Here is a 22,499-nt window from a genome sequence, read left to right as displayed (position 1 = left end):
CATAAAATCATAATAAGAAACAAACAAAAGATATATTGTACATATAAAAATAATTACGCTTATTGTATCTCTTACTTTTAGGTAATTAACTAAAAAATAACTGTAATTAATGTTGTTGTGGTAGGCGCACAGCGATGTGTATGAAAATTTATGAATTCGAGACGATTTTAGAGGAGGAGTAATAAAGAAATTTTATCCTGGATAGGACTTATTATTTTGTGAAAAATTTCACTCGCCTGTATATTATATAACATTTTGTGAAATCTAATTTCTGCCACATTTGTATATACTTTCTGATAGGTATCTGATTATTTCTCTCGTTTTTCTCAAATTCACAATTAAAAATGAAATATTTTTTCACTTTTTTTAATCATATTCATAAATTAAGTCATATTTCATATTTCTTTTCATTATTTTCTTTTTTTCTTACATTCATTTCCAATCATTTTCCAAAATTCAATTAAAAAATAAAAAAAATCTTCCGTGTGATTTTGAGAAAGATGAGTGATAATTATGCGGAGAAAATTTCCAAGAATGTACTTGTAAAAACCATTTGTTTATTTTAGTTGGAACGCTTTAAACGAAATATAGTGGTACATGGATTTTTATATAAAATTTATTAATGTTAAAAATATTGACCCAATAGCCATTTTACAAATGAAACGTCGAAAATTTTCAAGGTTTGATCGCTCCAACCAAAGACTGAGTTCGCTTTACATTTTCTGATTTGGCAAACACGAAGTTCCATTGACAAAGAGACTGATATCTTATTGTTTTTAAATAATTCACAATAATGAATAATAATATAGTAATTATAGTATTACTTGGCAATATTTACTAAATGTTTTCTTATTTAATAAATTTTTTTTAATTAATTTATATTCGTCAATGAGATGAGGAAAATAAAAATTCGGTCGAATTGAATTGTGAGACTTCGTGTTTACCTAATTTGTTGCATTCGCGGAAAACAATATTGTACCATGTAAGTAGGACTAAGCCGAATCAATGCAACTATTTAGAGCGATCGAACAAGACCTATAATCGTTTCGTGTGAAAAAAAAAAACAAATTATTAAGAGAAGAAATGAGCTTACAAATATAATGTTCAACGTGAAGCTCTTAAAAAAATTCTGAGTGTTAAAAAAACTTTTACGATAATATCGACAGGTGTCGAAATGCGGTGTATCTATTATATGTGTATTTTATTCTGTGAATACAGTAGGGCTTCTATGTCGCTGTGCGACAAGAAGATTTAATTGGAAAAAAACGCTCCAACCAAAGCTCCAGTTTGAACGAAAGTTTGACGAGAGTATAGAGAATTTTTCTCAAGATTATACAGTCGGAGAACGTAAGGGGAAGATACATCAAATTCTATATATGTAGAATGTTTGATCTAGACAACCCTTTAATTTGTTCTTCGATACATACATACATCATCTACTCTCTCGTCCCCTGATAACACCTTTCGCTGAGTGCATGTATCAAATTTAATTTGATCCAAATAAAATATCACTAGATATAAATTAAATTGCGTGAATTATATTTATTGCTTATAAACCGTCGAAATCTAACAAATAAAAATTACATTCCTAAATTTATCTTTGATTTTCTCTGATTCTAACATGCTTGTAATTTTATAGTATGCTTTTCATAGTATGCAATAATAATAATAAACTTAAAATTATTTTACCGGCGGAAAATAAAAAATATTTTGAATCAAATAATGAGATACGCTTGTATGTATTTATTTGCTTTGTCACATTTTTAGAAAAGTAGAGATGTTATCAGGTAGATGAGTTGTTTCCTATAAATTACTTATAAAAATTTAAACTCAACTATTGTTTAGCATTAATGTCTATAATAAATGTGATCAACACTTAAATCTACTAAATAATGTAACCAATTGTATGTGTATATATGTATATATGTATATATATACACATTGCAATTTGATTATTAAGTGTATTCTAATTGTGTAATTTCACAAATTGGCAAAATTATGAACAAATTGATTATCATACATTATTCGAGTATAAAAAAAAAATAGTAATTTGTTAGGATAAAACATATGTGACATATATCTTCTATATCATTCAAATCAACAAAATTTTCTTTATTTAATTTATCTATTTATACCAAAATGAATATTTTATGTACTATACAACAAAATATTTACATTTACTCAAAGTACATAAATTGTTTATTTCTTAAAAAGTATAAGCAAAAAAAGGATACAATTGCATTTCACATATATACATATAATGTTAGCAAGAAAATATTCATGATGAACATAAATTGGACAAATAATTTAAACAAGCAAATGTTTCAAAATAAATTCTGATTACATCGCGTAAGAATAAATTTTTTTAGGATATCCCTCCTAGCAAAATTGGATTAATTTTAAAAAGCAAAAAAATAGTCGGGTAAACTATATTTTCTTTGTGTATAGTTTTTAAAATAAATTTGCATAAATTTATTTTTTTATAAATATGAAAAAAATTGATCTGTATAAAATTTAAAAATATTTTGTATAGAATTTTGCAAATAGATCTTTTTCAAAACTTTTTATTATATTTTAAATGTGAAAATTTCTTATACATATTTTAACACTTATGTTTTTGAAAATTTTTAAATAGCTTTGTTTCTTAGCTTTGAAGGTTATATAAATATATAATTTTATTTAATTTTTAATGTAAATCAAAAATTCTAGCAAAATGAGCATTATTTTATTTACTAATATAATTTGTATTACATCAAATTTTATGTAAAAAGAATACAAATTAAAAAGTTAGATTGGAAATAATTTTTTATTAAAAGCACTTCGAATTTTATATCTATAGATATATTTACCACATTTATGTCTGTTTTTAAAGTAATATGAGTAATTTCATATTAAATTACTTGATTTTATTTAATATAAAAATATTAAATTTTAAAAAAATATTAAAATCAAATAAAAAATATTATAAACTTTATGAATTAAATAAAAATGATGATTTGGCATTTCTATATATTTCAATATTTTATTTAAATATTATTGCAATTATATTACAATATATATATACTATCTTATAAATCAATAATAAATGCAATATGTTTCATATTATTTTTCTATATATATATAAAGTAATATTTTCAAATGCAAATAAAAAATAATCGCTAACTATACATGTAGTACTTCTGAACAGTTCAATTTCCTTAGTGTACTCTTGCAAGACTATTTACAAGGATATTTTATCTAATTTAATAAAATATTTATATAGTAACTATTAAAAAATTATACTGCAGAAGAAATCATATGTAAATGCAAATTTTTTTAGAGTTTTAAGCAAATTTTTCTCATTTTTTAATTCTTAATTTCTACAATAAAGATTGATATCGTGTACTCGTTAGAGATATAATATGAAAATTCTTATTATTAATTTTCACTAAGAAAAAACCTATATAACTATATATCAGTATATATTTATACTTCATATTTATCACTGCATAAAAACAAAATTGTTTAGAGTTGAACAAATCTTTATCCCTTGATTTTTTCTCTCTTTCTTATTTTTGTCTCAAAATATAGAACAAAACATATAAATAAAAGAAAATCTTACTTTCAACTTGATAAATATAAATTTTATTTAGTGATTTTTTTTTATTCACTATACATTCATGAAAACACATTTGTAGAGAGAAAATATTATTAGATGTAACAATAATTTTCAATTTATATTTTTACGTGTATGTGTAAGAAAAATCTTTAAGTTTTAAGGATTAATAAATGATGATTGAATTATTTACCGAGATATAAATATAAAATAATGTCACATCAAACACGCATTGATCAATTTTATAAAATAAACGGCAATAAACATTCGCATGTAATTAAAAAGCATTCTAGGTTAAAAACTGTGCCGTATTTAAAAAGTGTTAGTTGACATTTTCATATTTTTTAAAAATTTTTATATCAATTTTTAAATATATTTACATAAGACTGGAAATTAAATTTTTTTTATTTTTATAGAAAAAAAAAGATATAAATAAAAAACAAAATGTTTCATTGTCACAACATATAGAATCTGATGACATATCAGATTGTACTATTATATATGAAAAGTCTAATGAAATGCATAATAGCTTTTTAAATGATATAAAAATGATTCAATATGATGACGAAATAATAAAAAATAATATATCATTATATGAAAATGATCACTTGGAAGAAACGTCAAATATTAATATGCAATTACAAGAAACATTAGAAAATAAATTAAATAACGATTATATGAAAACAGTATTTAATAGCAATAATAATTCTCACTTAAAGAAAACTCCAACTAAAGAATCAAATTCTGCAAATATAAAACAAAAGACTCCAAATAAAAATAATTTTTCATTACAAAATACTAATAGTCCTATACATAAAAAATTAAGCTACACACCTAGAATATCATTTGGAAATAAATCTCCAAAAATTATTGAAAAGAAAAACTTGTTTGATGAAAACATTAATAATTCTATTATTATTCAGACTATTAAAAATATGAATTTAGTAAAACAAGGTGGTATTTCATTACATAATTTTGATTTAGAAAAAATATATTCTAAAAATACATTTAATTATCAATATAATGATATAAATACTGAAAATTTAATAAAATATGAATTAAACAATATAAATTTAAGCAATGATTTGAATTCTAAAATCTTATTCACTACTATTTTTAGTGTACTTTCTCTTCCTATTAATTGTGGTTATTTTGATGAAAATGATCTTAATTTTATATATTCTATAATTACCCTTCCTAAAAATGCTCAAATGTTATTGGCTAGGATGATAAAAAGAAAAAGAAAATGGTTTAGAAAAAGTAATATAAGTTATCCAGAAATAGATACAGATTTAAAAGATATTTTTCAAATTCTTGTTTCACGATCTATTTGTACTTTTGATATTCAAAAAGAAAACTTATCTACAATACTTGAATTATTACAAGTAAGTGAAATTCAACAACTTTGTAAGAACATGAAAATTAATCCTAAAGGAAACAAAAAAAATAATATACAAAAATTATTAAAATTATCAAGCAATAAACCTTTATTTCCTGGAATAAAATCCCCAAGTAATTTTTTATATGCTTCAATACTTGATATATTAGATTATTGTGTATGCATTACTACTAAAACATGGAATATTATTGATAGAATTATAACATTATTAATACCAAATCAAAATGCAAAATATCATAGTACATCAGATATATTTTACTTTTTATGTGATGTTTATTTAGGAAAGATAATATTTCCGAATAATACTGGATATTATTTTCCAGTATTTTCTTGTAAATTACATTTGACAAGGTAAATTTTTTTTTAATCAACAATAAATATGAAAATTGACAAATTTTAATTGTTTTTAATAATTTTATTTATTTATATTGTAGTTATGTGGAAGCTAAATCTATATTATCTACAACATTACAATATATTGAAAAAAAAGATTGGAAAAAAGTACAAGAATATGGAAATTTAGCTATGGATAAATTACCAAATTTATTGGAAATTGAGTCATTAAAGTAATATAAATTTTAATAAAAAAAAATGTTTGATAATTTCAATTTTAATTTTTACAGATTAAAAAATTCTATACTTCCTATACATGTAAGACGTTATATGCCAGGATATATATGGTTAAAAATACTTTCTAAATGTATAGAAGCATTCAAAAAGAATCAAGATAAAAAGCGAGTAATAGAAATTTTATCGTTTCTATTAAAACAAAACTGTCATATGCTTTCATATAAAGGAATATGGTATGAGGAATTAGCTCTCATTGAAATGCATCATCATAAAAATATAGAAAAATCTGCATCCATTATAATCCAAGCTTTAAATACAGAAAACTTGACACAAGTAGATAAAGTAAATCTTATAGACAGAGCAAATAAAATAGTCAAGAAGAAAGTAATTAAATCAATTACAAAAACTACTATTAATGAAATTTTAAATGATTATATTCCTCATGTATCAAAATATGAACCAATATCTATCATTATAAATGCCACAGTAATGCCAAGGTAAATTTAATTTTATATGTATTATAATTTTTGTTTATTTTAAAATATAATGTGGAATTAAATTATTTTAGAAATACTGCAGGAAATAAAAGTATTTGGTGTATAGAAAATAGTATTGAGAATCAAACTTATGGCTCAGTAGAAACTGTTGCATTCCATCATTATCAGAAACAAGGATTTCCCAATGGATTACACTGTGAAGGTGCACTACCAAATATACTATTTTGTACTTTATTTTGGGAAGAATTATATGGTATACATATTCCTGGAGCATTTGTAACACCATATCAAGAAGCTCCGGGAGATTTATATACAGATCAGTTTTATAAAAATAGAAAAGAAAAAATAGATATGAAACTTAAAATAATTAGTGATTTAAGTTCTGAATTATTAAGTTCTAAAATGAAAGAAAAATTTGTAATATTTAAACAATATCAATCGGCAATGATAACAAATTTGGATAATAATTTACAATTGGAGGTAATTTTATTGATATTATTTATTATCTGATTCATCAAAAAATGTAATAATATATAACATTTTTATTTATAGGAAATAGTACACTGTTTGGGAGTACAAGGTGTAATAGGAATTTGTAAACGACTTATTGAAAATTTTAAACTTTGGAGAGCTGGATTTCCAGATTTAATTGTTTGGAATTATGATACCAAAGAAGTATATATATTTATTTAAAAAATAATATTATTAAATCTATTAAAAAATATATTTCTTATATTTTATATTATATAATTTTTCATAAATTAAAATTTCATATTTTCTTAATTAAAAAAATATATTTTTTTTAAAGCATAAAATTATAGAAGTAAAAGGTCCTCGTGATATTCTTTCAACAAAGCAAAAATTATGGTTAGAGTACTTACATCAACTTGGACTCAATATTGAAGTATGTTTAGTACAAGGTAAATATTCTACATGCTCAAAATGTTTTGTTTATATTCAGAAATCATAATCCTAAAGCTTCTGGTACAGTAACAGTGCAAGGACCTTGAAAATGATACCTTTAAAATAATACATATAATAATATTATTTTGTTGCAGATAAATGCTGAAATCTAAAGAAAAAAAATTGAAGAATTTAATAATTGTGAATAAATTTTATAATTTTTTATTATAAGAGAAAATATTTTAATTAAAATATTGATATAGAACTTTTAATATTTTAATAAGTATTTTATTTTAATATATTATTATTTTTTTTAATATAAAATTTTTTATAACTATTTTATAACTATTATATAAAATGCTTTCAATATTTTTAATTTCAACTCACTCGAAATATGATGTAGCAGGAGTTGTTTCCAAATTAAATTCAGCAACAGGGATTCCATGCTGTGCTACATATGGTGCAAACATTGCTGCAGGGTAAACAATAGATGATGTACCGATAACCAGGCAAACGTCACAATTTTCAACGGCAATATCTAATATTTTAATAGAGAGATTAAAATATATTTTTATTTTATTGAATAGAAATTTAATTTAAATCTTAATTTATAATACAGAAAAATTTCAATTAACTTAATGGAAAAAATTGAAATCTGATGAATAATCAACATTGGAGAAAATTTTATTAAGTCACTAGAGATAATTGCAATTCGATTAATCGCTATTTTATTATTATTTATTATTTATTATTCATTATTATATATTATGTTGTTAAAATTTTATGCATTTTATTGCATTTTCATATGATATTTATTCATATAATTATTACAATAAATACTTACGTGCTTGTTGCATTATGTAATCATCTAAATTTTCTCCAAACCATACAATATGAGGTCTTAATATATTTTTACAATTTTGACAATGAGGTAAATCTTTTTTTGGAATATCAGAAGTCATAATATTTGGATCTGGTGATCTACTCATGTTTATATTATTGATTATATTATTGATATTATTATTCATATGCAAATACTTATCATTTATATAAAGATATAAAACCTTACCCTTTCCCTTTTAATGCAGGGCATATTGGAATATTTGTATTTTTAACAACTTCATGACAAAATGTACAACGAGTCTTAAATAGTGAACCATGAAGTTCCACTACATTTTTAGCTCCTGCTCTTTGATGAAGTTCATCAATATTTTGTGTTATAATTGTAACATTTTTACCTTCTTTTAAATAACGATCTTGGAAAGTTGCTATTGCTTCATGAGCCTAGAAATTCCATTCAAAATAATATCTTTAAAAAAATATATTGTAGTTATTAAAATACCTTATTAGGTTTAGCTTCTAATGCTACTCGTCTACGATATTCATAAAATTCCCAAACTAAAGAAGGATTTTCTGCAAATGCTGTTGGAGTTGCAAGATTTTCAGCTGGATATTTTCTCCAGAAACCGCCAGCACCTCTAAATGTAGGAATACCAGATTCCGCGGAAATTCCACTACCAGTCAATATTAATACATTCTTCGCATTTGCCACTATTTCACGAAACGATTTCATAGTGTTCATAGTTTCTATAAACTTTTTTAAGGTTATTCTACTTTATATTAACAGATTCTTTGTTTTGTTTTAAATAACATCTAAAGTTTATAATTGGCATGCGTACTGCTTGACAGCTGATTCTTATATACAAATAATAAATAGTAATGATGTGACGTAAAATCACAAGTTGAGTGATTTTCTTTAAGTCAAAAGTAAATTCGCAACTTTTTATGATCTTTTAACAAGTTTTTATGCAAAAAAAAAAAAAAAAATGAATATTCTTTAATAAAATCATAAGTACGAAACCTTTTGATCATTGGATAATCCGAAAATGTTTCTCAGAAGTTTTTTTAAAAAAAAATCTAAAGTACGTTTATTTTTAAAAGATATTTTTATTTTATATAGTCATATAATTATTTAATATAATTTTTTAGACAATACCACGTAAATTTATAAATAATTCTTTTGGAAGTTACGAGGTTATTGTACCATGGGAAATTTCTGAAGTTAGAGAAGTACCATCATATATTCCTAAACCTTCTTATAGTCAAACATTAATTCCACGTGATGGGCCAAAAAAACCTGAAATTAAAGATAAAAATCAAATACAAAGCATGAAAGACAGTTGTAATTTTGCCAAGAAAATATTGACTCATATTAAACAATATATAAAGGTATATAAAATATAATAAGTTATATGAAATTTAATTAACAATACAATTTAAATGTTATTTTTATTTCTTCTTTTCAAATTTTATTTTAGCCTGGTATAACTACAGATGAATTAGATGCAATAGTTCATGAAATGATTATAAGTAATGGGGCTTATCCAAGTCCACTTAATTATAAAGGATTTCCAAAGTCAATATGTACTAGTATTAATAATGTTGCATGTCATGGAATCCCAGATAAAAGACCATTAGTGAAAGGAGATATATTAAATATTGATGTAACAGTCAGTAAAAACAATAATATATTATATTATTTTATTTTATATTATATAATATATATTATATAATATATAATATATATATATTATATGTAAAATAATATAATGTTATATGAATATAACGTTGCATTTGTAAATTTAAAAATATATAAAAATAAAAGTAGTTTTATTTTTTTCTATATTTAGGTATATTTACATGGTTATCATGGAGATTGTTCAAAAATGTTTGAAGTAGAAGAATGTGATGATGAAGCAAAACGTTTAATAAATATAACAGAATTGTGCTTAAAAAATGCTATTGATATTTGTAAACCTAATGAAAATTTTTCCAGTATAGGTAATGATTATATATAATAGTTCAAATGTAATATAATTATATAATCTGAATATTTTTATATTTTTCTTTTTATCTTTCAGGAAATATTATTGAAGAAACAGCAAATAAAAATGGATATTCTATAATTCCAGTATTTGCAGGACATGGTATAGGTACTTATTTTCATGGTCCGCCAGATATTTTTCATTTTGGTAAGTTACTATTTTTATATTATATAAATAAATTAAGAAAATTATATCTTGTCTTATATTATTATTAGCAAATAATTTTGATGGAAAAATGTTACCTGGAATGACATTTACTATTGAACCAGTTTTAAGTCAGGGTAGTGAAGAAATTAAAATTTTAGAAGATGGATGGACTGCTGTTACAGTAGATAATGCAAGAACAGCACAATGTGAACATACTGTATTAGTTACTGATACTGGTTGTAATGTATTAACTCGTTAATCTTATAAATTTACTCGTGTATATTTTTCATCACTTCAAAAATATAATTAAAAATTATAGAAAAAATTCATTTAATAGAATTGTTACAGATATTTTTATTAAGAAAAATTATTTATATTTATTTTACATAATAGCAGGCCCCCAATAACTATCTAAAGTTAATGGTCCTTGTATTTCAACACCTTCTTCCCTTGTGATTACTCCAACTTGATACTAAAAATTAAAAAAATTAAATTCTGTTTTAATATAATAAATTAAAAATATACATATGAAATTCTTATATTATGATTTACCTTTGGAAAAGACCGTGCATCTCTGTAATAAAGAACTTGCATTACTTTATATAAAAGTTCAATTGCTTGCTCTTTACTCATTTCTTTATTTTCTTCATAAGCTTTTCTTAAAATAGGTGTTGCCATATATGCACCATATCCAGTTGCAATTACTGGGTCACTATAGGCTGTACCAAGTTTATCCACAGTACCCAAAAATCTAAATGAATTGAAAATATATTATTATATTTAATATAAAAGGAAAATAAATTGAACTTACAATTTATCTCCTTCTAAACCTCCAATAATAAAATTATTCCAAAATGGATCAAACTGTGATCTCCTATTATATAATACTCGAGTTAACCAACAATGAAGAGCTTTTGGTTTTAAAGATAAACCATCATCAAGACATTCTTCCTCAAGACTATAAGATATAAAAAAAAACAATGAAAATATAAAAAGATATATTGAAATTTATATAAAATAATTATGAAAACATAATTTAAATTTACATTTTTCTTTCAATATGGCTTTTTAAACATTGATAATCAGCATAATCTCCTCCTGCACCAAGGATAATATTATCATTCACTTTCATCACACGTTCAAGATTTCGATATCTAGCCAATGATCCATATGATCCAAGAATATCTGTTGCTATGAGAATACCATTTTTAAATTGAATTCCAACTACAGATGTACCAGTTGTCATTGGTGCTCTATAAAATAAAAAAACAAATATCAAGTTAAAGAAAAATATATTTGATGATTGAAGTTAGAATTATCAATTAATAATATAATATAACAATGTGTAGAACAATTCAAATCTTATATATTTTTTTTATCAAATTTATTTTTTTAGAATATTAAATTATATTTTATTATATTAATTTTTTAATCGCTATATATAATTTGTAATTTTCACATTCATTGAAAGTAAACATGACATGCAATTTTAAAAAAAATCTTTTAAAACGAAAATGAATGTATGATAAAAAATTTTACTGTGATCTTTGGTATCCTCCAACTTTGAAATGCGTAGAATTTCCCGGAAAATGATAAAATGCACCAGGTACTGGACCATTTTGCCATAATGGTGCAGGAGTTTGCCAATCAGCTTTATTAAGCGCCATGTTTTTTATAAGTAAAACAGATTGAAATGTCATTCGACTGAAGTCTGAACATTTAATGAGTTTGCTCTTTACAGAAAAACAGTTCCTAAATTTCCTATCTAGAAATATTTAATTTCCCCCAAAAATCTTTTTCGATTAATTTTAATAGTATAATCGAATATTAAGATAATATTAAGATATAAAATTTAAAAAATGTAAAATTTTAAATATACTTTATTATAATATTGTATTATTATATGTATAATATATAGTAATTATTATTACTATATAATTATTATTATATAAGAATATTTCATAGATATTTAATTTTATCTCTATAAAATAAAAAATATAAATTGTATAAGTTATATTTTAATTTTTATATTAAGAAAAAATTAATATAATCTTTATATAATGTTATATAATCTTTACATTATATTCAAAAATTTAAAAATTATTATTTATTTAAATATCCTTATAAAATAAATAAATTTCTGATATAGTGAAAAATATATGTAATAAATATTAAAAAAAATTTTTTTAAAAATAAAATAAATTATAGATTACATTGTATTATTTTTTCGAAGAAAAACTATTTCTCAAAGAAAATTTAAATTTAAATATATTTTATATATTTATTTCAAATAAAAAATTTATTTCTATATATAAGAATAATGTAAATTATAAATTATATTAACATTATTGTAAATATTAAATTTTTGTGAATCATATTTATTATTATATTAATAAAAATACAAATGGAAAAATAATTTTAAAAACATATTTTTGAATTTATGGATAAAAAAATTGTGAAAATCTGAAATATATTAATTTTTACGAAATTTTTAATATTATCTTTTTATTCATTATGAATTTATTTTAAATGAAATATAAAAAAAATAATATTATTAAAATCAAATTATTTGAAAATCTCATTACAGAAGATGTGTTATTGTTGTTTTTATTATTTTTATCATTATTATCATCATTATTATCATATAAATAATTATGATAATCAATTTGAGACAAAACCATGTTGATTGATCTTAATAAAGGATATTTTTTTTCTCTTAAATCTAGAGAGTTATTGAGAGATGCGCATTTTCCATTAAAATCATCAGTATCGATGCTCCAAATCATTACGCCGGATAAATTTAAACTCATCGCGTATTCAACCTAAAAATATTGAAAAAATAGAATAATAAAACTATAGAATATTTATTAAATATTTTGAATTAATATTATCATTATTTATGATAGATATTAATCAACCTTTGCTTTTAAACTTTTTGGATTATCAAACATAATAACGTGGTCATCATTAATTATGTAAGGTGTATTACTATTATCATCCCACCCAGTTGTCCACTTCTGTACATTAGTTATTAATTCTTCACAAATCTGAAAAGATATTATATGTATATATAAAAATTACATATATATATTAAAATAGAATATATATGTATATAATAGAATTTTAATTAATGAAATCAAATTAATAAATATAACTGAAATTCAACTTAAATCTGATAATTGAAAATTAACAAAAATAAAATATACTTCATTATATCCCATAAAACCATTTTCACCAGTATAAGGTCCCTTGAATCCATCTGATATGCTTGTTTGACCAATAGGACTTTCTTTAGAAGAATTCAGTTTGTTAGCCAAAATAAAAGTTCTCCCATACATTGGCAATCCTAATACCATTTTATTTGATGGTGCACCTTTATTTAACAAATACGTAAGTGTATCCACCTAAACAAAAACTTTATTCCATTTATGAATTCTGTTTACGATATTTATTATATTTTATTTAATATTATATCTCATTATATATATATATATATACATATTTTATAATATTTTATAATATATCTCATTATATTTTATCTAAATGCATTACCACACTTTGACCGTCTTCGCTTTTTAATGGTGCATTCGGAAGTACTTTTCTATTCCATGTACCATGATAGTCATAAGCCATTATATGAATGTAATCAAGATATTTTGAAATTTCGGGAATATCATACGCCATATCGATAATTGCTTTATTAGAACTTAAAGCTGCTGTTAATAGATAATTTGATTTTTTGAATGCTTCTTTTAATTCCTGTTAAAAAATTATATTTCTTTAAGAAAAATGTAATAATAAATTCTTAATTTCTTTTAATTATGTAATTTTAAATATAAAAATATTTTTTTTTTATGTTCTTTATACATATATACTTTGAGAAGAAAAACAAAATTTTGTTTGTCCGCAGGCATACCCCTCCGTGATCCTGGATATTCCCAATCAAGATCGAATCCATTGAAACGATATTCACTGTAAAATATAAATTATTAAATAAATAAACCTGTAAAAAAATAAATTATCTTAATATTTGATTCTATATACCCAAGGAATTTCACTACGCTGTCAATGAATTTACTTCTACGATCGGGAGATGAAGCGAGTACAGAATAGCTTTGACTACCTTCATTCCATCCTCCGATTGCAAGAAGGATTTTCAAGTTAGGATTCTTTTTATGAAGTTGAATCATATTTTTATAATTATCTACAACAATGAATGACAATATTATTCATATAAATTATTTTAATTTATTTTTATGTACCTCTACTTCTATATATACCTCTTTCGATATCCAAATGAGGATCAAGACTCTTAATGGTCCACGATTCATTATTTAATCCGGCGAATGCATATATAATATGCGTACAAAGTTCTGGATTGATATCAGAAATTTCAAACATTCCATTATGATTTCTATAAATTGCCCAGGAAGCAACATAACAAGTTACAACCTTGTTATGTTTATACCTTAATAAAGCTTAGTAAAAAAATATATAATTTTAAAATATTATTAATTATAAAATATTTTATAATTTTAAAATATTAAAATATTAATATATAAAATTATTCATTTTTTCATAGATGATTCATTTTTATATTACATTAATAAAACAATTTTATATCATAATATTCTTTGCATTATTAAAATTTTAATATTTTTCAATAAGATATAAAAACGATATATGATTTATATAATAAATATATGATATATATTATTATTCATTCAATGTGAAAAAAAAATATTGAATTATATATTCAAATTAAATTATAATATTTCGATAATTTATTATTAAGAGAATTTATTTTTATTTATTTTTTCAAAAAATAAAGTTAAACAAAAACTGTGTCGAAATGTCAGATTTGCATTGCATAAGTATCAAGTGAAATGTCAAATATGTACATTTTTTTTTGTTATATAGTATTGGTTGCTTATACCTTAATAACTTGGCAACTAAGTAATTGCGGATTTCACTCATAGATGGCTTCAATTGAATTTTTAGGTTTGCTGGCGTAGTCCAAATGTAAAACACATTTTGTTATTTGATAGTTGGCAATTCAGCTGTCAATCAGTAAAAAAAGTTTTTTGATCGTAGTTTTCGTTTGGCGTTCGTTGAAAAATGGAAAATCAAAAGGAACATTATCGTCATATTTTGCTTTTTTATTTTCGCAAAAGGAAAAACGCATCGCAAGCTCACAAAAAGTTATGTGCTGTTTATGGCGACGAAGCCTTAAAAGAACGGCAGTGTCAAAATTGGTTTAACAAATTTCGTTCTGGTGATTTTTCACTCAAAAACGAAAAACGCTCTGGTCGTCCAGTTGAAGTTGATGACGACCTAATCAAAGCAATAATCGATTCGGATCGTCACAGTACAACTCGTGAGATTGCAGAGAAGCTTCATGTATCACATACATGCATTGAAAACCACTTAAAACAACTTGGCTATGTTCAAAAACTCGGTACATGGGTTCCTCACGAACTGAAAGAAACGCATTTAACGCAACGCATTAACAGCTGCGATTTGCTAAAGAAACGTAATGAAAATGATCCATTTTTAAAACGACTGATAACTGGCGATGAAAAATGGGTTGTTTACAACAATATCAAGCGGAAAAGATCGTGGAGCAGGCCATGTGAATTAGCTCAAACAACATCAAAAGCTGGTATTCATCAAAAGAAGGTTTTGTTATCAGTTTGGTGGGATTACAAAGGAATTGTCTATTTTGAACTCTTACCACCCAACCGAACGATCAATTCTGTTGTTTACATTGAACAACTAACGAAATTAAACAATGCAGTTGAAGAAAAGCGGCCCGAATTGACAAATCAAAAAGGTGTTGTATTCCATCATGCAAGGTCACACACATCTTTGGTCACTCGGCAAAAATTATTGGAGTTTGGTTGGGATGTTTTGCCACATCCACCATATAGTCCTGACCTTGCACCATCTGATTACTTTTTGTTTCGATCTTTACAAAACTCCTTGAATGGTAAAAATTTCAATAATGATGATGATATCAAATCGTACTTGATTCAATTTTTTGCTAATAAAAACCAGAAATTTTATGAACATGGGATTATGATGCTGCCTGAAAGATGGCAAAAGGTCATTGATCAAAATGGGCAACACATTACAGAATAAAGTTATTTAGTTCCATGAAAAAATTGTCTTTGATTTTCTAAAAAAAATCCGCAATTACTTAGTTGCCAACCCAATATTTCATCAAATAATATGGTATTTACTAATTGGATTATTTTTATTTTTATTGTTTTTATAATATATATTTTATTATTAATTTTTATTCATATTTTATTTTAATTAAATTATATATATATATATATATATATATATATATATATATATATAAATCAATTTTAGTATTTAATATTTTTTTTTTCAATATAGAAAAATCATCATATAATATAACAAATACTAGAAATTTCAAATATCATTTAACTTATTTGAACTATTATATATACTTACCTAAAGTATCATTATCAATGAAGAAAAAAATTGCAAATAGAGATAAGAATTTATACGAATTTATCTTCATTATTGAAAACCGCTATACGAATGTCGAGTTATTGTCCTGATATTTAGCTTTCACTCGATTACAATACGGTACTTTTATACTCGAAGAAAAAGAAAAAGTCGCGCTCGAAGTCTAAAGAAAGATAGAGCTAAAACTTGTTGCTGAAGATTCTTGTACGATAAACGTATTTATATATATATATATATATATATATCTTTGAAATATCTATAAATAATGCCAAGATAAATAAATGAATTTCTATGATGAGTAAAAATAATTTTATATTATTTAAAATTATTATTTAAAAACTTAAAATCTAATCTAAATCATAATATAATTTTTTTCTCTCCTTTTTTTGCTCTTTTTAAAAGAGCATGAAATAATTTATATAATACAAACTTAAATAAAAAGAATAGAATTATATTATTTGAATATTTTATTTATTCTTATATTTTAAAAAATTAATTGCTCCAAATTTTCTGCAACCTTAAATGCAATGTGTAATTCAGGTAATCTAACATAGGGGTTATATAAGCCGATTTTAATTGTCTATAATATTATGAATTATTGTTTTTCTATTTTTTCCTCGTTATATATTTTCTTTATTTTGTTCTATATATGTTCTATATTTTGTTTTGTTCAAAAATTTATATAATTATTTAATTTTTTTATTTTTAAAAATTTTTAAAAACATTATGTAAATACATCTTAAGCATTTATCTAAAGCATTTACACAATATTTAAAGATGGCTGCACTCATAAATCATAATAGGTTAAAGTGTTTATACTAATTTTTTAAGTTTAAATCAAATTTTTATAATGCCAGTTATACTTATGACTGGTATACCATGTAGTGGTAAAACAACAAGAACTTGCGAATTGAAAAAATATTTTATAAATGAAGCAAAAAAAAAGGTAGAAATTATAAATGAAATTGATGTTGTGACTAAAACAGGTTTTGATCGAAATAAATTTTTTGCTGGTTAGATTTAAATTTATTTTAATGTTTTTATACTAAAAAAAAAAAATTCATTCATCATCAATTTATTACTATTTTACTGTAGATTCAAAAAACGAAAAAAGAGTGAGAAGTGATATAAAGTCATCAATACAACGACTATTAAATATAAATGATATATTAATTATTGATGCCAGTAATTACATTAAAGGATATCGTTACGAGATCTATTGTATGACAAAATTATATAAAACTCCTCAGTGTACAATATTTTGTGATATACCAGTTGAACATGCTTGGTTGTGGAACACAAAGAGACCAGAATATGAACAATATAACAGAGATATTTTTGATGCACTTGTAATGAGGTAATAAAAAAATATCATGGATCAAATTTTCATTATTAAATTTTCATTAAAATATAATTAGAGATTTATAATATATAGATATGAAGCACCAGATAATAAAAATCGTTGGGATGCACCATTATTTAATATATTACCAGAAGATGAACTAAAATTTGATGATATTTATAAATCACTATATGAAGTAAAAGCACCAAAACCTAATTTAAGTACACAATGTGTTAGTATTAATATATACAATGAATTGATAATATAATTGATTAATTTTTAATTTGATTATGTTTATTTTAGCCATCATTATCTTCTACTAATTATTTGTATGAATTGGATATAATTACTCAAGAAGTAGTTAACGTAAGTTGTTTAATAACATTTATTTATTAATAAGTATAATAAAATTGTAAATATTATAAAAAATGAAATACCATAAATGATTATTATGACTAATTATAAATTGATATTTTCTTTTTTGATTAAGGCAATATTATCATCTAAGCAATTAGGTATTGAAAGTGAATTTAAAATACCAAAATATAACTTGACAGTACATAATCCATGTACTGCAATACAACTTATGAGACTACGAAGACAATTTTTAATTTATAGTAAAATGCAACAAAGTGAAATTAATCAAATTGCATCATTATTTGTACAATATCTTAATAAAAGTTTATAAGAAAAGATATTGGAATATTTAGTTATTAATTATTTTTATACTATTTTTATACTAATACATATATATATATATATATATATATATATATATATATATATATATATATGTATATAAATAAATAAAAAAAAAAAAATTTTTTTTTCCAAGAAAATTGAGAAAAAAAATTGTCAAATAAAAAGAATTTCACAAATTCTTGACTAGATATGAAAGAATTAATTATATTTATAAGAATAAATAAAAATCGTAAAATAAAATTTTTTTTTTCAAAAAAAAAAAAAAATAAATGAAATTGAACAAAAATAATTATGCACTCAATGAATTTTTAAATTTAATTTCCTTGAAAATTAATTTGAAAAATATATTATATTTATTTCTTATTTTCATATAGAATAATCTTAAACAAAAATAATCTATAACAATTCATTTATATCCAATCAGGAATTATTTAAAAAGTTTTATATTTGATAATTTTTCAAACTCAATTTCAAAATAAAGTCTCAAATGAAAAGATGTTATTTCTTTTTTTCAACTATTCTTGATATGAAAAATTATCCTTTATTTAGTTATACTATTTAATCTTATTTTGTATATTTTAAGATAAAGTTATTTTTTTAAAAACAACCTATTAATCTTTTTAAAAATGTATTTTTCTAATAAAAATTATATTCTTACATTATTAGACCTATTTTATTTTATGATAATTTTAGTCTGCATATATTTTGCGTTGTAAGATAAATTTTTGTTGCACAATATTACTGAATTCTTATTTCATGATAACATATATATAAATTATATACAAAAGAATGATATTTGTGCGATTTCAATATTACATATTTCTGAAAAAATAGAAGAAATAACAAACACTAGAATTCTAGAATTGCACTTTCTTTATAATATTAATTTAACTCACAGAATTAAAAAAGACAATTGGTTTATAACATAAATTTGACAATAAATGAAATTGTTTTTAAATCAATTGAAAAGGATATTGCATATAATGCACATGCAACCAAATTGAGTTTTATTTCATACCATCACGATATTTGGTAAATATTTCAAACAATAAACATTAATGATATGCTAAATCACATCCTTGAAACTCAAAAGAAAAATTGCAAAACTGTTATTAGTATTAAAGTAGAGTTACCATTTTGAACTTGTACAAACTTTTGTCGATATTTAAAAAAATAGCTACATTTTATTATCCAATTTATTAACAACAGAGCAATTATGTTTAGCAGTTATAGCGAAATAAAATTCTTGATAAAAAAATAGTAGTTCAACTTTTATTTAACAATATTTAAAGATTTTTGTTATCTTTTCTAGATTCAAATTATCTAATATTGACTTGATTTATAAAGTATAACAGCTTTGCTTTATATTAGTAGTAATGAACCTATTATATAATTCATTTACAATTACATCAATTTCTTTTATATATAAAATACAGGAAATCGTCATTAATTAATTTTCTTGTTCTTGCATACCATTACTTTCAGTGCCATTTCTATGACTCATATTATCTATATGTCTTTTAGGTTTTCGACAAACGAAATATACGCTATTATATTCACACTGCAACATGCTATTAATGTTCTGTGCATATCGAGTTTTCACACGTGTTTCTTCCTTCTAAAAATATTATAAATTGTGGAATTTTTTAATAGTTAATATTTTTTAATAAAATTTATTACCTCTAATTGAAATCCAAAACCTTGAATTACATCGCGAACAACATCATAACTTGGTTCTATTGAATCTTCCATTGGCATATCACTAAAATGATACAATAATGGACCAAGATTTATCCATATTCCTCCGGGTTTTAAAATTTTATATATAGTTTCAATAAATTGTACAACATTATTTGCACAATCTATAAAGAAACATGTAGCAACGCAATCCCAATGATTATTTTCTGTATAAACCTAAAATATATAATATAAAATAAAAATTTAAAGAAAATTTTTTTTATCTTTTAATATATTATAATATTTACTTCAAGAAAATCTCCAGCTGCCATAGAAAATTGTGCATTTTCTGGAAGATCGCTAGGATTTACATCTGGGAAAAATATAGCTTGCGTTTGATGTTCTGGTTTTAAATTATTCATATATTGATGTACCCATGGATGTACTTGATATGAATTTACTCCTCTACATCTTTAAAGTATTAAATATTATTAATAAAAATCATTTCAAAAAGAATACAATTTGTTAAAACTTTTTTATATTTACTTACTTATTTAATACAAAATGAGAAGCAAAGAGCATGAAAAGAGAAAATTCATTTCCTTGACAAGTATATCCACGTCTTGCAATTTCATATGCCAACCTTCCCAAACCCGCTCCAGGTACTAGAATTTGCACATCTGATGGTGTACTGGAAATTTACCTATCATTTCATACTTTTCTGAACTATGTTTTACTACACCACAGTAACTATTATAAATATCTGAATTATTTTAATAATGTTTTATTGACACATAATGTGTTCAAGTTTAAGAGGTTCATACCAATATTCTAAAGGAAATTGATTCATAATTTCATCTATAATAGGCTGATAACATGCCATGCGTTCTTCGGTACCTTCCACACTCCAATCACGAACAAGTTGCTTAATTGTAGCTTGGACCTTTTCTTGATCAGCCATTACTGGACGAGGATTTAACGTCTGCAATCAGACCTACCTATATTTTGTACAATAGAATATACTTTTATAAAAAAAGAAGCTTGTTAAGATGATAAAAAAAAAAATCCAAGCTTGAATGAAAAATAAATCAAATATTCATATTCTTTTTAGAAAGATAAATGTTATAATAAAATTCTTATGCATAAGATAGAAACTTTCCTTTAATGAAAATTATATTAGTAATTAAAAAACTATATATACAATTTTAAAATTTCAATTTTCAATAAAAAATAAAATATTATTTAATAATATAAATGTAAACATTTTGTTTATGTTTTATATGGTTAATGGAATAAATTAATCATAATTTTAAAAACATATATTGTACAACAGAATATATGTACCACACACCAGGTGAACTTTTCTTACACTTTCAGTCTGTGCAGTAGCTGGGCTCACATTTTCAAAAATATGTGCTACATCCTTAATGATAAGTTTAATTATCTCATCATTATTTTCAATACACCTTTTAACTTCTTGCAAATGTTCTCTATATTTTGATAATAATTTTTGATGATGAGCTGGAAGTGATAGCAAATAGGATTCTGTTTTTTTAACCCTTAGTAGTGAATGATTTCTGTAAAAAGAAAACTATTATATAAGTAATATTTATAGTATTGATATATTTGTAAATTTTATTCTTTATTTTAAGTTATACAATCATGATTTTAAAATTTATTTAAATAGAACACCAATAAGTTAAATAAAAATAAGTTAAATAATAATATTTTATTTAAAAAATTATATTATTATAAAAAATTAAAAGAATTTCTATGATTATAAAGTAATTATAAAATTGCAAATAAAATATAATACAATGCCTTATCATTGAAGGTTAAGCAATGATACTAAAAATTTTGAACAACAATTGAAAAATCATGAAAGACATTTTACAAACTTATCACAAGTACTATGTTCAATGAAAAAAGCAAAAGAATAAAGGCAATAAAGATAAGAATGAAACATCGACTTGAGGATTAGAGTCAATCAAACAAAATAATTTTCATGATATACTTACTTGTAATACTTAAAAGCTGAGACAATACGTTGAAAGTGTTTTCTCTCTTCCTCATCTTCATAAGTGTCGTGCATTTTTTTTGGATAAGGATTCGACATTGTTTCCATTTTTATATTCGAATGTGAAACTTAGTATTTTAATGAGCTTTTTAGCACGACTTTCAGTGGCGGCTTTCTTCGTGCACGCGTTATGACGCATTCACATTACTATGATAAATCATTGGTTAAGGCAGTATCGAGAGCAAATTTTATTTATCAAAAATT

At 22.8% G+C, this 22,499-nt stretch overlaps 7 protein-coding genes across 9 annotated transcripts; 3 read left to right on the top strand and 4 right to left on the bottom strand.

Annotated features, from left to right (window-relative positions):
* The first annotated feature begins 3,684 nt into the window (after positions 1-3,684).
* LOC100577784 (fanconi-associated nuclease 1) lies at positions 3,685-7,138 on the top strand. Of its 2 annotated transcripts, XM_016916390.2 has the most exons (8): positions 3,685-3,916; positions 4,012-5,345; positions 5,429-5,560; positions 5,618-6,061; positions 6,133-6,541; positions 6,614-6,736; positions 6,870-6,981; positions 7,120-7,138. In XM_016916390.2, exons 1-8 carry the CDS (start codon positions 3,809-3,811, stop codon positions 7,128-7,130), a joined length of 2,673 nt encoding a protein of 890 aa, XP_016771879.2. In that variant the 5' UTR covers positions 3,685-3,808; the 3' UTR covers positions 7,131-7,138. The 2 variants fall into 2 exon arrangements, with proteins under 2 accessions (XP_016771879.2, XP_016771878.2); XM_016916389.2 differs by lacking the exon at positions 7,120-7,138 and having other exon boundaries at positions 6,870-7,059.
* On the bottom strand, positions 6,772-8,749 carry LOC552701 (NAD-dependent protein deacylase sirtuin-5, mitochondrial). Its single transcript, XM_625077.6, has 5 exons — positions 8,307-8,749; positions 8,034-8,248; positions 7,809-7,945; positions 7,352-7,502; positions 6,772-7,080 (listed from the first exon to the last, which is right to left on the bottom strand). Exons 1-5 carry the CDS (start codon positions 8,544-8,546, stop codon positions 7,026-7,028), a joined length of 798 nt encoding a protein of 265 aa, XP_625080.1. The 5' UTR covers positions 8,547-8,749; the 3' UTR covers positions 6,772-7,025.
* LOC724879 (methionine aminopeptidase 1D, mitochondrial) lies at positions 8,742-10,325 on the top strand. The gene is made up of 6 exons (XM_001120779.5): positions 8,742-8,886; positions 8,954-9,193; positions 9,283-9,474; positions 9,655-9,805; positions 9,886-9,996; positions 10,065-10,325. The coding sequence occupies exons 1-6, from the start codon at positions 8,851-8,853 to the stop codon at positions 10,253-10,255; spliced, it is 921 nt and encodes a 306-aa protein (XP_001120779.3). The 5' UTR covers positions 8,742-8,850; the 3' UTR covers positions 10,256-10,325.
* Positions 10,326-11,725, bottom strand: LOC411520 (proteasome subunit beta type-4). The gene is made up of 5 exons (XM_394993.7): positions 11,536-11,725; positions 11,043-11,249; positions 10,808-10,954; positions 10,549-10,747; positions 10,326-10,468 (listed from the first exon to the last, which is right to left on the bottom strand). The coding sequence occupies exons 1-5, from the start codon at positions 11,694-11,696 to the stop codon at positions 10,379-10,381; spliced, it is 804 nt and encodes a 267-aa protein (XP_394993.2). The 5' UTR covers positions 11,697-11,725; the 3' UTR covers positions 10,326-10,378.
* Positions 11,726-12,358: 633 nt separating this feature from the next.
* On the bottom strand, positions 12,359-16,719 carry LOC551344 (probable chitinase 2). The gene is made up of 8 exons (XM_026445083.1): positions 16,480-16,719; positions 14,277-14,474; positions 14,041-14,200; positions 13,872-13,968; positions 13,549-13,755; positions 13,203-13,400; positions 12,915-13,043; positions 12,359-12,818 (listed from the first exon to the last, which is right to left on the bottom strand). Exons 1-8 carry the CDS (start codon positions 16,547-16,549, stop codon positions 12,522-12,524), a joined length of 1,356 nt encoding a protein of 451 aa, XP_026300868.1. The 5' UTR covers positions 16,550-16,719; the 3' UTR covers positions 12,359-12,521.
* Positions 16,720-17,245: 526 nt separating this feature from the next.
* Positions 17,246-18,530, top strand: LOC412954 (protein KTI12 homolog). The gene is made up of 5 exons (XM_026445085.1): positions 17,246-17,510; positions 17,593-17,854; positions 17,933-18,071; positions 18,143-18,205; positions 18,330-18,530. The coding sequence occupies exons 1-5, from the start codon at positions 17,348-17,350 to the stop codon at positions 18,525-18,527; spliced, it is 825 nt and encodes a 274-aa protein (XP_026300870.1). The 5' UTR covers positions 17,246-17,347; the 3' UTR covers positions 18,528-18,530.
* A 911-nt stretch (positions 18,531-19,441) lies between these two features.
* Positions 19,442-22,440, bottom strand: LOC551439 (carnosine N-methyltransferase). 2 transcript variants are annotated; one of them, XM_006564934.3, is made up of 7 exons: positions 22,237-22,440; positions 21,570-21,795; positions 21,043-21,200; positions 20,769-20,909; positions 20,527-20,689; positions 20,222-20,455; positions 19,442-20,159 (listed from the first exon to the last, which is right to left on the bottom strand). In XM_006564934.3, exons 1-7 carry the CDS (start codon positions 22,341-22,343, stop codon positions 19,992-19,994), a joined length of 1,197 nt encoding a protein of 398 aa, XP_006564997.2. In that variant the 5' UTR covers positions 22,344-22,440; the 3' UTR covers positions 19,442-19,991. The 2 variants fall into 2 exon arrangements, with proteins under 2 accessions (XP_006564997.2, XP_006564998.2); XM_006564935.3 differs by having other exon boundaries at positions 21,588-21,795.
* Positions 22,441-22,499: the final 59 nt, after the last annotated feature.

Source organism: Apis mellifera, linkage group LG14 (genome assembly GCF_003254395.2).
Source record: "Apis mellifera strain DH4 linkage group LG14, Amel_HAv3.1, whole genome shotgun sequence".
Lineage (NCBI taxonomy): Eukaryota > Metazoa > Arthropoda > Insecta > Hymenoptera > Apidae > Apis > Apis mellifera.
Note: the sequence above shows the minus strand (reverse complement) of the source record. Positions and strands in the feature narration are given on the sequence as shown.

Excerpts from the sequence above, each read along its gene's own strand:
- LOC100577784 (XM_016916389.2), top strand. The coding sequence starts at position 3,809 with ATGTCACATCAAACACGCATTGATCAATTTTATAAAATAAACGGCAAT. Across the intron at positions 3,917-4,011 it reads CTGTGCCGTATTTAAAAAGT|AAAAAAAAAGATATAAATAA; the intron begins GTTAGTTGACAT and ends TTATTTTTATAG. Across the intron at positions 6,737-6,869 it reads GGAATTATGATACCAAAGAA|CATAAAATTATAGAAGTAAA; the intron begins GTATATATATTT and ends TTTTTTTTAAAG.
- LOC551344 (XM_026445083.1), bottom strand. The coding sequence starts at position 16,549 with ATGAAGATAAATTCGTATAAATTCTTATCTCTATTTGCAATTTTTTTC. Across the intron at positions 14,475-16,479 it reads CATTGATAATGATACTTTAG|CTTTATTAAGGTATAAACAT; the intron begins GTAAGTATATAT and ends TTTTTTACTAAG. Across the intron at positions 13,401-13,548 it reads GCGAAGACGGTCAAAGTGTG|GTGGATACACTTACGTATTT; the intron begins GTAATGCATTTA and ends GTTTTTGTTTAG.
- LOC551439 (XM_006564934.3), bottom strand. The coding sequence starts at position 22,343 with ATGGAAACAATGTCGAATCCTTATCCAAAAAAAATGCACGACACTTAT. Across the intron at positions 20,910-21,042 it reads CAATTTCCTTTAGAATATTG|TACACCATCAGATGTGCAAA; the intron begins GTATGAACCTCT and ends GTAAATTTCCAG. Across the intron at positions 20,456-20,526 it reads CAGCTGGAGATTTTCTTGAA|GTTTATACAGAAAATAATCA; the intron begins GTAAATATTATA and ends TATATATTTTAG.
- LOC411520 (XM_394993.7), bottom strand. The coding sequence starts at position 11,696 with ATGACATTTCAATCTGTTTTACTTATAAAAAACATGGCGCTTAATAAA. Across the intron at positions 11,250-11,535 it reads GGAGGATACCAAAGATCACA|AGCACCAATGACAACTGGTA; the intron begins GTAAAATTTTTT and ends TTTATTTTATAG. Across the intron at positions 10,469-10,548 it reads ATGCACGGTCTTTTCCAAAG|TATCAAGTTGGAGTAATCAC; the intron begins GTAAATCATAAT and ends TTTAATTTTTAG.
- LOC412954 (XM_026445085.1), top strand. The coding sequence starts at position 17,348 with ATGCCAGTTATACTTATGACTGGTATACCATGTAGTGGTAAAACAACA. Across the intron at positions 17,511-17,592 it reads TCGAAATAAATTTTTTGCTG|ATTCAAAAAACGAAAAAAGA; the intron begins GTTAGATTTAAA and ends ATTTTACTGTAG. Across the intron at positions 17,855-17,932 it reads TTTGATGCACTTGTAATGAG|ATATGAAGCACCAGATAATA; the intron begins GTAATAAAAAAA and ends TATAATATATAG.
- LOC552701 (XM_625077.6), bottom strand. The coding sequence starts at position 8,546 with ATGAACACTATGAAATCGTTTCGTGAAATAGTGGCAAATGCGAAGAAT. Across the intron at positions 8,249-8,306 it reads TAGAAGCTAAACCTAATAAG|GCTCATGAAGCAATAGCAAC; the intron begins GTATTTTAATAA and ends TGGAATTTCTAG. Across the intron at positions 7,946-8,033 it reads CCTGCATTAAAAGGGAAAGG|ATCACCAGATCCAAATATTA; the intron begins GTAAGGTTTTAT and ends AAACATGAGTAG.
- LOC724879 (XM_001120779.5), top strand. The coding sequence starts at position 8,851 with ATGTTTCTCAGAAGTTTTTTTAAAAAAAAATCTAAA. Across the intron at positions 9,194-9,282 it reads ATATTAAACAATATATAAAG|CCTGGTATAACTACAGATGA; the intron begins GTATATAAAATA and ends ATTTTATTTTAG. Across the intron at positions 9,475-9,654 it reads TATTAAATATTGATGTAACA|GTATATTTACATGGTTATCA; the intron begins GTCAGTAAAAAC and ends TTCTATATTTAG.